Source organism: Nerophis lumbriciformis, linkage group LG09 (assembly GCF_033978685.3).
Source record: "Nerophis lumbriciformis linkage group LG09, RoL_Nlum_v2.1, whole genome shotgun sequence".
Taxonomy (NCBI): Eukaryota; Metazoa; Chordata; class Actinopteri; order Syngnathiformes; family Syngnathidae; genus Nerophis; species Nerophis lumbriciformis.
Window position 1 is genome coordinate 36,800,001 of NC_084556.2, and position 17,316 is coordinate 36,817,316.

The 17,316-nt window shown below is 40.2% G+C and overlaps 1 protein-coding gene across 1 annotated transcript in view; it reads left to right on the plus strand.

The window, feature by feature from the left end:
- exoc3l2a (exocyst complex component 3-like 2a) overlaps window positions 1–17,316 on the plus strand; it is a 52,899-nt gene that overhangs the window by 610 nt on the left and 34,973 nt on the right. Inside the window, exon 2 of the mRNA XM_061961864.2 lies at window positions 10,249–10,812. Coding sequence (XP_061817848.2) covers window positions 10,277–10,812 — 536 coding nt within the window. The 5' untranslated portion in view covers window positions 10,249–10,276. The remainder of the gene's footprint in view (window positions 1–10,248; window positions 10,813–17,316) is intronic.

Consider the following 17,316-nt stretch of genomic DNA (forward strand, 5'->3'; position numbering starts at 1 on the left):
AAAAAGCAACAGCAAAAATACTGAGATAAATAAATGTATACATATATATGACATAATATATTTCATATATATATAAGAAAAATATGTATTTAAAAAAAATTACATATTTGTATATAGGTAAATGTTAATAAATATATATATATATATATATATATATATATATATATATATATATATATATACATATATGTGTGTGTGTGTGTGTGTGTATATACTGTATGTATATATAGTATGTGTATATATATATATGTATATATAAAATGGATGGATTGATGGATATATATATATATATACATATACATACATCTGCGATGAGGTGGCGACTTGTCCACCCCCCGCTACCCCAAAAGGGACAAGCTGTAGAAAATGGATGGATATATACATACATACATACAGTATATACACACACACACACACACACACACACACATATGTATATATATATATATATATATATATATATATATATATATATATATATATATATATATATATATATATATATATTTATTTATTTATTTATTTATTAACACTTACCTGTATACAAATATGTACATTTGTCAAATAAATATGTAAAAAAAAAAAAATAGAATAATAATAATATACAGTATATATATATTTTTTTCTTCTTCTTTTTTATTTTTAAAATGTTACATTTTTGGTTGCAAATCCTTCTTTGTTTCATTTCTCTTCATATGCAACAGGAGCGCTCTGCTGTTTTTAAGTGCTTACTACAAAAAAGCTTATCAAAAAGAATCTCGATGATAACACTCAGGTGTTTTTAGGAATCTGCTGCAAAAATGTTTGTCTTTTCTGAGATTTTTTAACTGAACTCATTCCCGGGCCAGATTTGGCCCCAGGGCCGTCAGTTTATAGCCCTGGTGTATAGCTCTGGCGAGATGTGCTCTCCATTAGAATGCTCCTGCATCCGCGCATTTGTATGAATCCAAGTAATCTTTCAACTGAGTCCAATCCTTACAATTATTTTTTTTATTTTATTTTGTCATTTATAATGTACATGATTCGCACGACAAACAATTGAACAATCTAATGTATGAGACATTGGGTTATGGTCATACGTGAAGATGTCAGCGCTTTGAGTTTCCCAGCAAAAATGAAAAATATATACAAAACCCAAAACCAGTGAAGTTGGCACGTTGTTTAAACCGTAAATAAAAACAGAATACAATGATTTGCAAATCCTTTTCAACCTATATTCAATTGAATAGACTGCAAAGACAAGATACTTAACGTTCGAACTGGAAAACTTTGTCATTTTTTGCAAATATTAGCTCATTTGGAATTTGATGCCTGCAACATGTTTCAAAAAAGCTGGCACAAGTGGTAAAAAAGACTGAGAAAGTTGAGGAATGCTCATCAAACACTTATGTGGAACATTCCACAGGTAAACAGGCTAATTGGGAACAGGTGGGTGTCATGATTGGGTAGAAAAGCAGCTTCCATGAATTGCTCAGTCATTCACAAACAAGGATGGGGTGAGGGTCACCACTTTGTCAACAAATGCGTGAGCAAACTGTCGAACAGTTTAAGAACAACATTTCTCAACGAGCTATTGCAAGGAATTGTTTTTGGAATTTGTGGACGTCGTGTCCTCCGGACCAAAGAGGAAAAGAACCATTCGAAATGTGATAGGCGCAAAGTTCAAAAGCCAGCATCTGTGATGGTATGGGGGTGTATTAGTTCCCAAGACATGGGTAACTTACACATCTGTGAAGGCACCATTAATGCTGAAAGGTACATACAGGTTTTAGAGCAACATATGTTGCCATCCAAGCAACATCTTTTTCGTGGACGCCCCTGCTTATTTCAGCAAGACAATGCCAAGCCACATTCTGCACGTGTTACAACAGCGTGGCTTCATAGTAAAAGAGTGTTGGTACTAGATTGGCCTGCCTGTAGTCCAGACCTGTCTCCCATTGAAAATGTGTGGCGCAATATGAAGCCTAAAATACCACAACGGAGACCCCGGACTGTTGAACAACTTAAGCTGTACATCAAGCAAGAATGGGAAATAATTCCACCTGAAAAGCTTCAAAAATTGGTCTCTTCAGTTCCCAAACGTTTGCTAAGCGTTGTTAAAAGGAAAGGCCATGTAACACAGTGGTAAAAATGCACCTGTGTCAACATTTTTGCAATGTGTTGCTGCTATTAAATTCTAAGTTAATGATTATTTACAAAAAAAATTAGATTTCTTAGTTCGAACATTAAATATATTGTCTTTGCAGTCTATTCAAATGAATATAAGTTGAAAAAGGATTTGCAAATATTGTATTCTGTTTTTATTTACGAATTACACAACGTGCCAACTTCACTGGTTTTGGGTTTCGTATATACATAACCTACTAAATTGTACATTTGATCGTTTGTAGTGTGAACCACGTATATTAAATGACAAAATACAAAAATATAGCGTTATTTATAGGTGGCATGAATTTCAATGGAGAGCATGTCTCATGAGAAAAATGGCCCTGTTATTGGGATATATTTCAGTGGTACCCAGGGCCACCCCTCCCTATTAGCAGATTATGTGCGTTGCAGAGGACCACGCAATCCGTGAGGGCTCCATTTTGTGTGAGGAGGCGCTTGCAAAATGTCACTTAATGAATGACAGGGCGCTTCATTTAAAGATGTTATTCCTCGCCCCCCCTCCACACCCCGAATTGTAAATAATTCAATGTATACACCCTGATGATTATCTTGTGTGATGACTGTTTTATGATGATAGTATACATGATAGTATATATCTGTATCATGAATCAATTTAAGTGGACCCCGACTTAAACAAGTTGAAAAACTTATTCGGGTGTTACCATTTAGTGGTCAATTGTACAGAATATGTACTTCACTGTGCAACCTACTAATAAAAGTTTCAATCAATCAATCAATCAATCGCCCCTATTTGCTCCATCATTGTTAACGATAGAAAGTAATAAGAGATTTTCCTCAACATTGTCACCCCTATGGCCCTCAGTGTCAGTGCATTGGTGGCAAATGTGTCAGACATACTGGATGTTATCCCTGCTGGGCATTGAGGGAGAAACAATTGCTGATTTGTGTTAAAGGTGTTGTTTTGCATCCAAAATAACTGCATACAATTAAATTCAACTTTGGGTCCATCCATCCAACTGTTTTCTTGTCCCTTTCGGGATTGCGCGGGGCTGGAGCCTATCCCAGCTGCACTCGGGAGGAAGGCGGCGTACACCCTGGACAAGTCGCCACCTCATCGCAGGGCCAACATTCACAGACAGACAGCATTCACACTAGGGCCAATTTAGTGTTGCCAATCAACCTATCCCCAGGTGCATGTCTTTGGAGGTGGGAGGAAGCCAGAGTACCCGGAGGGAACCCACGCAGTCGAAAAAGTGACTATGTGGGTGTTACTTTATGTGTAGATGGGTCTCATAATGTTAAAACAGTATTTAGAAGGTTGTTTAAAACTGTTTTAATGCTCTGGCTATGAAAATATTTGATTTATAATTAATAATACTAACTTTGCAAAAATGTCAAGGGTTGGAATTGGGGGTTAAATCACCAAAAATGATTCCCGGGCGCGGCACTGCTGCTGCCCACTGCTCCCCTCACCTCCCAGGGGGTGATCAAAGGGGATGGGTCAAATGCAGAGGACAAATTTCACCACACCTAGTGTGTGTGTGACAATCATTGGTACTTTAACTTTAACTTTAATGAACATTGAACATCAATTATAAATATATTGAAGGCTTTGGTTGGCAAAGATGGCAAAGAGGGAGGAAGAGAAAGCGACACAGACTTTCCCAAATTCAGTTGTGTTTAGGGATGTCCGAAAATGGCTTTTTGCCGATATCCGATATTCCGATATTGTCCAACTCTTTAATTACCGATACCGATATCAACCGATATATGCAGTCGTGGAATTAACACATTAGTATGCCTAATTTGAACAACCAGGTATGGTGAAGATAAGGTACTTTTTAAAAACATTAATAAAATGAGATAAATAAATTAAAAACATTTTCTTGAATAAAAAAGAAAGTAAAACAATATAAAAACAGTTACATAGAAACTAGTAATGAATGGAAATTAGTAAAATTAACTGTTAAAGGTTAGTACTATTAGTGGACCAGCAGCACGCACAATCATGTGTGCTTACGGACTGTATCCCTTGCAGACTGTATTGATAGATATTGATATATAATGTAGGAACCACAATATTAATAACAGAAAGAAACAACCCTTTTGTGTGAATGAGAGTAAATGGGGGAGGGAGTTTTTTTGGGTTGGTGCACTAATTGTAAGTGTATCTTGTGTTTTTTATGTTGATTTAATAAAATAAAAAAAAATAAAAAAACGATACCGATAATAAAAAAACGATACCGATAATTTCCGATATTACATTTTGACGCATTTATTGGCCGATAATATCGGCCTGCCAATATTATCGGCCGATAAATGCGTTACTCACTTTCTTTATCAATGTGCTGGCACTTGCAACTTTCTTTGGCCTCGTGGTGTCATATTTCGCAGACAAACAATAAAAAGACACTAGTTGTTTCCGCACTATATTTGGCCCCTATAGCCAAGACGGTATACCAAAAACGAGGCACAATAGTCTAAAATGGGGCGTTGAAAACGGGGGCACTGTTGTATTAAATATAAGTATTGCTGTCAAACGATTATTTTTTTAAAGAGATATAATCACAAGTTTATTGTTTCATGTTACATGTTTATTGTTATGACCTGTCATTACAGGTCTGACATCGCCTCGTTTCAATATACAGTCGTGGTCAAAAGTTTACATACACTTGTAAAAAACATAATGTCATGGCTGTCTTGAGTTTCCAATCATTTCTACAACTCTTATGTTTTTGTGATAGAGTGATTGGAGCACATCCTTGTTGGTCACAAAAAACATTCATGAAGTTTGGTTCTTTTATGAATTTATTATGGGTCTACTGAAAATGTGACCAAATGTGCTGGGTCAAAAGTATACATACAGCAATGTCAATATTTGGTTACATGTCCCTTGGCAAGTTTTACTGCAATAAGGCGCTTTTGGTAGCCATCCACAAGCTTCTGGCAAGCTTCTGGTTGAATTTTTGACCACTCCTCTTGACAAAATTGGTGCAGTTCAGCTAAATGTGTTGGTTTTCTGACATGGACTTGTTTCTTCAGCATTGTCCACACATTTAAATCAGGACTTTGGGAAGGCCATTCTAAAACCTTAATTCTAACCTGATTTAGCCATTCCTTTACCACTTTTGGCGTGTGTTTGGGGTCATTGTCCTGTTGGAGCACCCAACTGCGCCCCAAGATCCAACCTGCGGGCTGATGATTTTAGATTGTCCTGAAGAATTTGGAGGTAAACCTCCTTTTTCATTGTCCCATTTACTCTCTGTAAAGCACCAATTCCATTGGCAGCAAAACAGGCCCAGAGCATAATACTACCACCACCATGCTTGACGGTAGGAATGGTGTTCCTGGGATTGAATGCCTCAACCTTTTCTCCTCCAAACATATTACTGGGTATTGTGGCCAAACAGCTCAAATTTTGTTTCATCTGACCACAGAACTTTCCTCCAGAAGGTCTTATCTTTGTCCATGTGATGTCAGATGAAACATAAATTGAGCTGTTTGGCCACAATACCCAGCAATATGTTTGCTCCTTTGGCCTGAGCACCGTCTCCAATACCTGTCCCCGATTGCCAATCAGGCTTCTTTATCTGCCAGGCTTCCCTGCAGACAGTGCTGGATCATTGCTTGTATGTTGTTGCTTTAGTTATCATGCGTTGCACTTGCGTAGCTTTCTCTATACTTTTTCTGCACTTCCCTGCCGCTCTCTATCTAGGTGAAATATATTTCATGTCCAAAAATGTAATATATTTTACCTGCACACCGCCTCCTGTCTTTGCGTCTTGGGGTCACAACTACCTCTACCATGTAGCATGCTGTGTTGCTACCACCACTGTTCTGTACACTGCATATGGTGTCGCTATTATTGGAATTAAGGGTGTCCTGATTCGTTGTTGAGATCGGATATTGCCCCAACATCAACAACAAAAAGAAAAATATAAATTGGCTTGTAACTAGAATCTCAGAAAAAAAAAAGCAATTTTTAGGGCTTTTTATAGGTGCAGTTTTCACCTTGCCCTGGGAACATAACCCCTGGAATCTATACTATATGTTGTTTTAGTGTAAATTGTTGATAGTTAATACATTTTATAGGGGTGTCCCGATCCGATATTGGTCCGATATCAGCAAAAAAACAATTGGCTGCAGCTAAAATACTCCAAAACAAGCTGTCCTGCAGCATGTTAACGTGTGCAAAGCTGGATAGCCAATTAAAATCTAAATGTTCTCCAATAAGCACACAAGGTTGGTCTTTGCTTGTATTTTAGTCAGGTCATTTACAAAAGGTAAACATGGTAGCCGTTGGGTTACGAGGAGCTAACAACTACGCAACAGCTAGCATAAACTAGCACACAAGCTAGATGTATGTAATAAGGGTCCCTAATTGAACAATATTGCAGTATAAAACAGCACATTTGTCAATATAAACAAGTATCAAATAATAATGGTTGCATATTACTTACACATACAAAGTCTCCAAGGCAGAAGAGCATTAGAAAGTATCCAATAACAAACGTGTCATCGTCTTGAGCTTAACTTAATGAACTATTGTGGCCAATTGGTGTCACAAAAAAAAGAACAATTACCACCCCTCTTCTACTTAAATACAGCTTAGGTCAATTCCTGACAGTTCAAAAATAAATAGGTTACCTATCATTGTTCTCCGTTTTACAAATTTCACTCGATCCAAACTTTTCTAACATTCCATACTACAAAATAGCACAAGTTTGTATGATTTGTGCTGGTATCGGATCAATATCATATCGGCCAATACTCAAGGCTCCAATAGAAGAAGATGAGCAAAACAAGTTGAGGTGCAACAAGTGCAATAATATATGGTAATGGCCATTCCCAAACAACATGGATGTTTACTTTCACACATGGTGTTCTCAAGATTCAAGATTCAAGATTGTTTATTGTCATATGCACAGTTAAACAGTTTGCCGTACAATGAAAATCTTACTTTGCTAGTCCACCCTTCAACAAGTCACATGGTACTTAGCTAAAAATAAAAAATAAAAATAAAAATGTATATACAAGGCACAGTAAGTAACATAACATTATTGCACATTCTGATTGACAGTCAACAGTATAAATATGGAGGTGACATTTGGTCACAGCAGCAGTTAAAGTGTTTTTAGTGATCAAAGGTGAAAAGTGTCTACAGTGATGGTTCACAGTTTGGGGGTGGTCATTGTAGCTGTCTTTTGTTCAAAAAGACAAAAGTAAAACAGGGGGGAGGGGGGGGGGGGTGCTAGCATTCACAAGTTAGCATTCATAAGCCTGATGGCCTGTGGGTAGAAACTGTTTGTCAGTCTTGTAGTCCTGGATTTCAGGCTCCTGTATCGTCTGGAGCCTATCCCAGCTGCATTCGGGCAGAAGGCGGGGTACACCCTGAACAAGTGGCCACCTCATCGCAGGGCCAACACTGATAGACAGACACACTCACATTCACACACTAGGGCCAATTTAGTGTTGCCACTCAACATACTTGTCAACCTTGAGACCTCCGATTTCGGGAGGTGGGGGGTGGGGCGGGGGCGTGGTTGGGGCGTGGCTAAGAGGGGAGGCATATATTTACAGCTAGAATTCACCAAGTCAAGTATTTCATATATATATATATATATATATATATATATATATATATATATATATATATATATATATATATATATATATATATATATATATATATAATATAATAAATATATATATATATATATATATATATATATATATATATATATATATATACATTAGAGATGCGCGGATAGGCAATTATTTCATCCGCAACCGCATCAGAAAGTCGTCAACCATCCGCAATCCACCCGATCTAACATTTGATCAGAACCGCATCCGCCCGCACCCGCCCGCACCCGCCCGCACCCGCCCGCACCCGCCCGCACCCGCCCATTGTTATATATCTAATATAGACGATGCAAGGCATTAGTGAGGTTATAAAGCTTTTGCCTGTTAAAGAAAGGAGACTGATCCAATGCAGCACAGACATTCGCGTGCCACGCTGTCACGACCCAGACGCACACCAGTGCGCAATCATATGGGAGCCGCGCTGAGCGCACCTCCAAGCGCGTCTCGCTGCCGGCGACGGCCGGGTATATGGGCCCGACGCTCCAGCGCCATCCATTTTCAGGGCTAGTTGATTCGGAAGGTGGGTTGTTACACACTCCTTAGCGGGTTCCAACTTCCATGGCCACCGTCCTAGCTGCTGTCTATATCAACCAGGGTGAGCCCCACCCCTTTCGTGAGCGCACTGCGCGCGGAGTGACCCCTGTTACGCGCCCGCGGCAACAGGGGGTGGCGGGCAGGTAAGCTGCGCGGGCGGAGCGCGCGGAGTGACCCCTGTTACGAGCCCCCAGCCACGGGGGTGGCGGGCAGGTAAGCTGCTTTCCTCGCTGCGCGTGACGCCGGCCGCGGCGAAGGCGGACGAGGCGGGGTGTCGGTGCGGTGGGCGCGGTGGTGACCCTGGACGTGCGTCGGGCCCTTCTCGCGGATCGCCTCAGCTACGGCTCCCGGTGGGGCCCTCTCGGGGGAAGGGTCCTCGGTCCCGGACCCCGGCGAGGCGTCCCTTCTCCGCTCCGTAAAAGTGTCCATCTCTTTTTTTTTTTTCTTCTGTTGTGGCATATGCTGCAGGTGCCTGCTCGTTTTTCGTATGTGGGTAACAACATTTAATTATGTATATATATTTCCGAATTGGTTTAACTGCCACCCGCCTGAATCTATTTAAAATCTAATTTTTTTTTATTTCAACCACCCGACCCGACCCGACCCGCGGATAAAATCTAATTTTTTTAAATTTCATCCGCCCGATCCGCGGATAATCCGCGGACTCCGCGGTTGTGCCCGCAAACCGCGCATCTCTAATATACATCAAGAGGGACAGAGACAGCGCACAGTGCATGTGGATCACATGTTACCATGGCGAGAAAACATGGAGAGACTGCCAGTTATCTAGTCTCCACCAGTTGCAGAAAATGTGCCATCAGTACAACTGGACAGTGCTGTTTCAGTTCCATCATCAGGACCATCAGTGAGTCAGACACAAACTAGTCTCATCATTGAACCAGATTCAAGGGCTGCTGAGTTGCCATCATCAGAACCCAGATCACTCACAACAAAAACCCCACCAGTGATCCGCAGGTACCCAGAAAGGTTTCGAGTACCACCAAAAAAACTGAATCTTCGAAGACAGTATAAAAAATCTGTGTTAAAGATGTACAAATACTGTTTGTATAATAAGCATGTTATTGTTTACAAATGAGGGTTAAGAGTTCAGTACAAAAAAAAAGAATGTGGCTTAAGTACAGTTTTTTAATTGAGCTGCTGCATTTTTTGGTTGGTTTGTTCATTTCTTTTGAGTAACTTCTACATTTATAAAAGGGGAGGAATGTAATGGAGTGATCTATGTTTGTCTGTTGCCATCTCCTGGTGAATGTTGGCTATAGCGTACTGGGGTTACTTTTTGGTTGGCCAACGATTTACGTGGTGTTGCGCACCTGACGTCAAGTGTGTGAGTCTGTTCTGAAGTCTACAGTAAAGAGATGTACTTCATCCCCTCGCCTGTTTATTGCCTCCAACTCAATATATTACAACAACATTGCTCCATGCGGACCTGGAGGGTCCGCATGGAGCTGGAGGGGGCGTGGCCTCCAGGTCCGCCTGAATTTCGGGAGATTTTCGGGAGAAAATTTGTCCCGGGAGGTTTTCGGGAGTGGCGCTGAATTTCGGGAGTCTCCCGGAAAATCCGGGAGGGTTGGCAAGTATGCCAATCAACCTATCCCCAGGTGCATGTCTTTGGAGGTGGGAGGAAGCCGGAGTACCACCCACAGTTATGGGGAGAACATGCAAACTCCACAAAGAAAGACCCCCAAGCCTGGGATCGAACCCAGGACCTTTATTTATATATATTTGAATTCAGTAGTGTTTCTCACCTTGTTTTATCAAAGTGCTGGCACTCGCAACTTTATTTGCCCCCCCAAAGGGGATTATTTTGCAGTCGAACTCAAGACTGAGTCACCAATGCGGGGGATTCTTTTGTCAGTGGACGAGTTCAATGTTTGCCCGTACAAAAACTGACTAACGCTTTGCTGATTGTTTTTACAGCCCATCAGTTCCAATCGCAAGTGCAACCATGCCCATTCTGAAGAATCTCCCAGGAAGGTCCAAGAGCTGCCATGAGTTCCCTAGAGCCAACGGTGAGCTGATTCTCCCACGGCTTGACTTGGACCTCAAAGACTTGGATAATCTGAAGGAGCTGAACGAGCTCAAGGATCTGAACAAGAACCTCAACCCCTTTGAGGACGTGGACCTGGATGAAGACGAGAGGGGCGAAGGTGACGCGGGCCTCATCATGGGGGAGGTCAGGGGTACCCTGCAGCTCAGGTCGGCCCGTGATGGAGAAGAGGAGGAAAACGAGCTGAACGCTGAGAGACACGGTGCGGTAAACCACAAAGGAAAACCGCTCCGGGGAACCCTTGAGAGGATTTGTGGCGTGTCACCACTGAAGACCCTTGGGAAACTAGGAAAGGGGCTCCGCAAATCCGGCAGGAGCGTGTGGGGGAACAACTCTCCCCACTATAGCCCTGGAGACTCAAACACGCTCCCGACAGAGAGGGACAAAAGAAAAGGACTACGCAGGAGCTCAGAAGGAATTATGACTCTGTTACGGTGAGGAAAAGTGGGAATCATAATCAACATTGTTTTTGGTGTTGGATAAGACAATGCACTCAAACCATACAACAATATGTTTGATACAAACTAAGACCCAAACATAAAATTTGTATACAACTATCCAAAAAAACTATGATGGAAATCCTTTACTTTTATAGTACAGCTCAGCAATGCTTTAAATGTGTCCTACCTTTAGGGGTGTGGGAAAAAATCGATTCGAATTCGAATAGCGATTGTCACGTTTTGCGAGTCAGAATCAATTCTCATTTTTTTTAAAATCGATTTTTATTTTTATTTTATTTTTTGAAAACATTTTTAATTAATCAATCAAACAAAACAATACACAGCAATACCATAACAATGCAATCCAATTCCAAAACCAAACCCGACTCAGCAACACTCAGAACTGCAATAAACAGAGCAATTGAGAGGAGACACAAACACGACACAGAACAAACCAAAAGTAGTGAAACAAAAATTAATATTATCAACAACAGTATCAATATTAGTCACAATTTCAACATAGCAGTGATTAAAAATCCCTCATTGACATTATCATTAGACATTTATAAAAAAAAAGAAAAAAAGAACAATAGTGTCACAGTGGCTTACACTTGCATCACATCTCATAAGCTTGACAACACACTGTGTCCAATATTTTCACAAAGGTAAAATAAGTCATATTTTTGGTTCATTTAATAGTTAAAACAAATTTACATTATTGCAATCAGTTGATCAAACATTGTCCTTTACAATTATAAAAGTTTTTTTTACAAAAATCTACTACTCTGCTTGCATGTCAGCAGACTGGGGTAGATCCTGCTGAAATCCTATGTATTAAATGAATAGAGAATCCTTTTGAATCGGGAAAATATTGTTTTTGAATCGAGAATCGTGTTGAATCGGAAAAAAATAAATCGATTTTGAATCTAATCGTGACCCCAAGAATCGATATTGAATCGAATCGTGGGACACCCAAAGATTCGCAGCCCTACCTACCTGCATGCTTGTCATGTGACCATCCCTCCAGTTGTGTGTCAGGTAAGCTAGGTCATTTCCAAACACTTGTTTGTTTGTCATTTAAAGCTTTTTTTTTAAAGCAACTTAATAGTTCTAATAGGGTTGTACTGTATACCAGTACTAGTAAGGTACCGCGATACTATTGAATCTTAACGGCCGTGACGGCGCGCCGTTGTCACGTCGTGACAATGCTGGTTTTACGAGCAGAGGGGCGTGTTCGGCAGCGCACAATCACGACGTACTTAAAAGCAGACACAGTGTGTCAACAGAAAAGGGAGAATGGACGCATTTTGGCTTAAAAACTAACAATAAAGGTGAAGCTATAACACTGAAACGCTGCTCTACAAGAGGTGCTTTAAAACATAGCTAGCTAGCTAGCGGCTAACGTCCATCCGCAGTCGGCAGTGTTTTAGCTACTTCTAAATCACTAATCCTCGCCTCCATGGCGACAAATAAAGTAAGTTTCTTAAAAGTATCATCCCTGCAGGACGAGGAATAGCTAAACATGCTTTACTACACACCATAGGAGGATACAATAGCTCACCCCTAACAAATGCCATGGGTGGATCTACACCTGACATCCACTGTAATGATACCAAGTACAAGATCGTATCTAGTCGACGCTACAATGATTACATCGATATTTTTTGGCATCACAAAATCTCTTTTCCTTTTTTAAATTTATATTATGTTTATAAACTCAGGAAATACGTCCCTGGACACATGAGGACTTTAAATATGACCAATGTATGATCCTGTAACTACTTGGTATCGAATCGATACCCAAATTTGTAGTGTCATCTAAAAATAATGTAAAGTATGTTTATTACATTTTAACAGAAGTGTTGATGGAACATGTTAAAACAGAAAATGATCAGATATTAACAGTAAATGAACAGGAAGATTAATAATGCATTTCTACAGCTTGTCCCTCATAATTATGACGAAATGAATAAGAAATGACACAACATCTTATGGCTTATGTCAGCAGCCAAATTGGGAGCCTTTGTTTGCTTACTAATAAAAGACAAGTTGCCTAGTATGTTCACTATTTTATTTAAGGACAAAATTGTTACTCGATTGCAATAAGAAACATATGTTTAATGGGCCGTAAGATTTTGTGTTAAAATAAAGCCAATAATACCTTTTTGTGGTCCCCTTCATTTAGAAACGTATGCAAAAGTATCGAAATACGTTTTGCTGCCGGTACCAAAATATTAGTATCGGGACAACCCTAAGTTCTAATGACTCAAATTTCCATTTCAACTGTTCTTACATTATTTCTTAGCCAAACAAATGAGTAAAATATCGCTATCTGGCTTTTAGCCTTAAATTTGCAATGTCACATTGCACAATACACCCATATACATTTCACTGTCTACTCTTAAGGATCTTCAATTAAAAAATGTCCTTTTGTTCAATTATTAGAAAAACATTTGTGGGACAAAGCCCAAAAAACTGCAAAATTGAGTTATTTTCAATTAGGAATACATTTACCACAAATGCATACATGTACATTTCTGCATTTGCTTTCCCGCATAAACACAGATTATTTTCCTCTAGTTTAGTTTATTTTTTAAATGTATTAATATTTCTTCAGTCACAGGCCAACAAAAAAACAAAAACAATTGTGCATCCATAAATTCATAAATGGACAATTTTACAGACCGAAAGGGTTTAAGCTGAAGTTAAGCACTTGAAGTTAACCCTGTTAACAAACTCAAACAAACTCAAATACAAGATGTAGTAAAACCGGAAGACATCAGGCTCTGATCTTGAGCTTCATAGAACTGTGAAATTTCCTTTACACAACATATTACGAATACACCTTGTACAAAGCATAACAACTGTCCAAATAAATACACAGTAAAGATAAAGACCAACAACTGTGAAATATCCATGTACACTCAAACATGTTGGTTAAATATTTGTACCAATAATATACTATAAACAAACACTTGTATCTCTATTATTATATATGTCCCACATTTAGTTTTGTTAATAACATTGATCATAGTTTTAAGTCCTGGTGTTTATTCTAGAGCGACATTGGTCTTAAAGGCTTTTTTAATCGTGTGAATGGAACTGGAACATTTCAAGGCATCATAGGTTGATTGGCAACACTAAATTGGCCCTAGTGTGTGAATGTGAGTGTGAATGTTGTCTGTCTGTGTTGGCCCTGAAATGAAGTGGCGACTTGTCCAGGGTGTACCCCGCCTTCCGCCCGAATGCAGCTGAGATAGGCTCCAGCACACCCTGATACCCCGAAAGGGACAAGCGGTAGAAAATGGATGGATGGATCCGGGCTGTTCAACAGATTAACCCTTTGACGGACACACATCTACTTTTTAAAATAGTTCTCACGTTTGCTTTCTGAAAGATGGATGAACCTCTGAGGTCATATGGACTCTCTCTAGATTTGAACCTGTCCTGGAGACACTGGGGCAGCATTCGGTTATGAGCTTTATACATCAAAATAGCAGTGTTGAGATCAACGAGATCATGCAGTTTTAATGTTTTTAATTTAATGAAATTGAGCATTGGTATGAGCATAATAATCTGCATAATTTTACAATTATAATTACTTTTTTTTGAGGTAAGAACATAGAGTAGAGGTTTGATTCAAAATTATTACCCCGGATTTCAACACAATAATGGAGATATGGAAGTACGAAATAATTGTATAACATGTTAAACAATTTTGATTTACAGAGTTTTTAATTTTATAAAACCATGCCATCTTTGTCTAGAGTATGTTTTTTGTGCAGTTTCCAATTCTATTTGTCATCTATATAGATTCCCCAAAAATGTGTTGAATACACCCTTTTTATTTCCATATCAACAATTCTTATGTGACACGGTATGTTAATTTTCTTAATTCCAAAAATTATATATTTTGTTTTATTTAAATTGCTTGATAGTTTGTTAGCATCAAACTATTGCTTTAAAATTAAGAGTTCACTCTTTACGGTCTCTAGGAGCTGGCCAAGGTCTTGCCCAGAACAGCACAGGCTTGTATCATCAGCAAAGAGAAATAGTTTTTTTTAAAGATTTTACAGACATTATTAATATAGACATTAAACAATTTTGGTCCCAGTACAAAATCTTGGGGTACGACATGTGTTATAATCTTTTTATCTGAATCTACATTGTTTACATGCACATACTGTTTTCTGGCACCAGTTCAAATTGTAAATCGTTTTATTAATAATAACTTAGGGTTAGTGGTTGATTGCATTTTGCTCAAATTAAAATTTTCCAAATATTGTAGGATTTAGAAAGTCAAACATTAGCATTTTTCTAGGGGTTTTATGAGTTTGTCCATTATTCTTGTTGTGCTGCCATTTATAGTGGGTCGTGGAATGTAAATTTCACGATTAACAGGGCTCAACTGTATGTACTAAATGTATGTAACGTAGTGTAAAGTAATTAGTGGAGGTGCCCTGATCCGATATTGATATCCATCCAACATCAGCATCGGATTATAGCGGCTTGCAGCTAAAAGCTCTGATACAAACAGTCCTGCAGTGTGTTTATTTGTGCAAATCTGGATAGCCAATTAACATCTAAATGTCCTCCAATAAGCACACAAAGTTGGTCTTTGTTGTATTTTAGTCAAGTGATTTTGCAAAAGGTAGACATGTTAGGCTACAGGCTTAGGATCTTGCAGCTACACAACAGCTAAGCACACAATAGCACACAAGCTAGAAATACGTAATAAATGTATAAACAATATAAATAAGTACCATACAATTATAATTGCATATTACTGTCGGATAGAAAGTCTGTAAGACAAAAGCCTACTAGAAAGCATTCAGTAACAAATGTTACCGCGTCATGAGCTTAATTTAAATAATTATTGTGGCCACTAGGTGTCGCCAAAAACAATTATCACTCCACTTCAACTTGAAAGGGTCTGTTTGCAACATTTACACAGATGTTTAGAGGGTGCCAACTTCCCAATGTATTTCACACTGTATATCCCGCCCTATTACGGCTTCATTGATGTAACGACATAACTATGTACGTACATAACAAATAGCTTTGGATGTTGTGAGCTAATAATAGCGACTTGAATAGCTGTCATTGAATGTCATTTGGTCATTCGTCATTTGTTTACTCTATTAGTCCCAGAGGGGAAATTCAGATTTTCACAATCTCATTCAAGAGCAGACATACATTACAGGGAGACAGTACAGGAACACTGACGGTCAGCCAACTTCCTGCACCCCTAAGAAAGGTGGGAAAAAGATAAACGCTGTGGGGGGTGATGAGTAAAAAAAAGGTTCGTCTCAGACTGGGCTCCCGGGGAGGGGATCCAGACTGAGGCCAAGAAAAATACAACTAATAGCCATAAGCACATATAAACATGTTACATAGAATCCACAAAACTTGCAACAGAGGGGAAGGAGTGGGGGCTACGGTGGCCGGCTGCTGCTATCTAAAGCGCTGCTCAGCCGTCCATCACGTCTAAGGGATTCAAGCGGCGGTGATGGCTGTCGGGGCTGACGAACTGTGTATATGTATGTATATGTGTGTGTATGTATGTATGTTTATATATGTGTATGTGTACATATGTGTATGTATATGTATATATGTGTATGTGTGGGTATGTATACATGTATGTGTGTATGTGTATGTATATATGTATGTATGTATGTATATTTCTGGGGGTACGCTCTGGGCCTGCCTGTCAGACGGGGGTCGACGCCTCGGGCTACTGCATCCGAACTGCGTGTCTGGAGCTCCTGGGTCCCGCTGTCCATCCCTTCCGGGTGCCCGTCTTGGTTGGGGCCTGTTGGGCCTAGTCCCTGCGTCTATTGTGGTAGCTTGGTGCTGCAAGGTATTCCGAGGTGCTGCGAGTCGGCCAGTTGCTGGGGTAGTGACCTTGTTTGTCAGCATGTCTGTGATCTTTTTTAATTCTTTTTTTTATTTAATTAATTAATTAATTTATTTATCTATTTATTTTTTTAATATATTTTATTAATATTATTTTTTAATTTTTCCCCTCCCTCAGGGAGGGGGGCTCGGCGGGGCGGTTGCTGGTTGTTCCATCTCCATCGTTGGGGTCCCTGCGGGTGGGGTGGGTGGTTCCCGTGGCCCTGTGCCTAGGTGGTCCTGCGGCGGCCGGTTTGGGTGGGGTGGCCGGGGGCTGGCCTCGCCGCGCTCTCCGGGGGTGGGGGGTGGGCTCGTGGGGGCCCGGTTGCCAGTGAGGCGGGGGCGGTCTTCCCGTCCGGTTGCGGGGAGTCCCTGGGTCCCTCGGGCGGGGCGTCTCGCCTTTCTGCCCATGTGGGGTGTGGTCTCTCGCTGGCTTGGGGTCTGGCTGTCCCCTGCTTTTCTCGTGCCCTGTCCTCTGCCGGGTGCGTCTGTCTGCGGCCTGCTGCTGGCCCTTGTGGGCGGTACAGTGGGTCGGGCTCTGGGGTTCCTGTCGCTGGCCGGCTTGGCTGCGTGGGGGCGGTGGTCCCTGGTTCCCTGGGCACC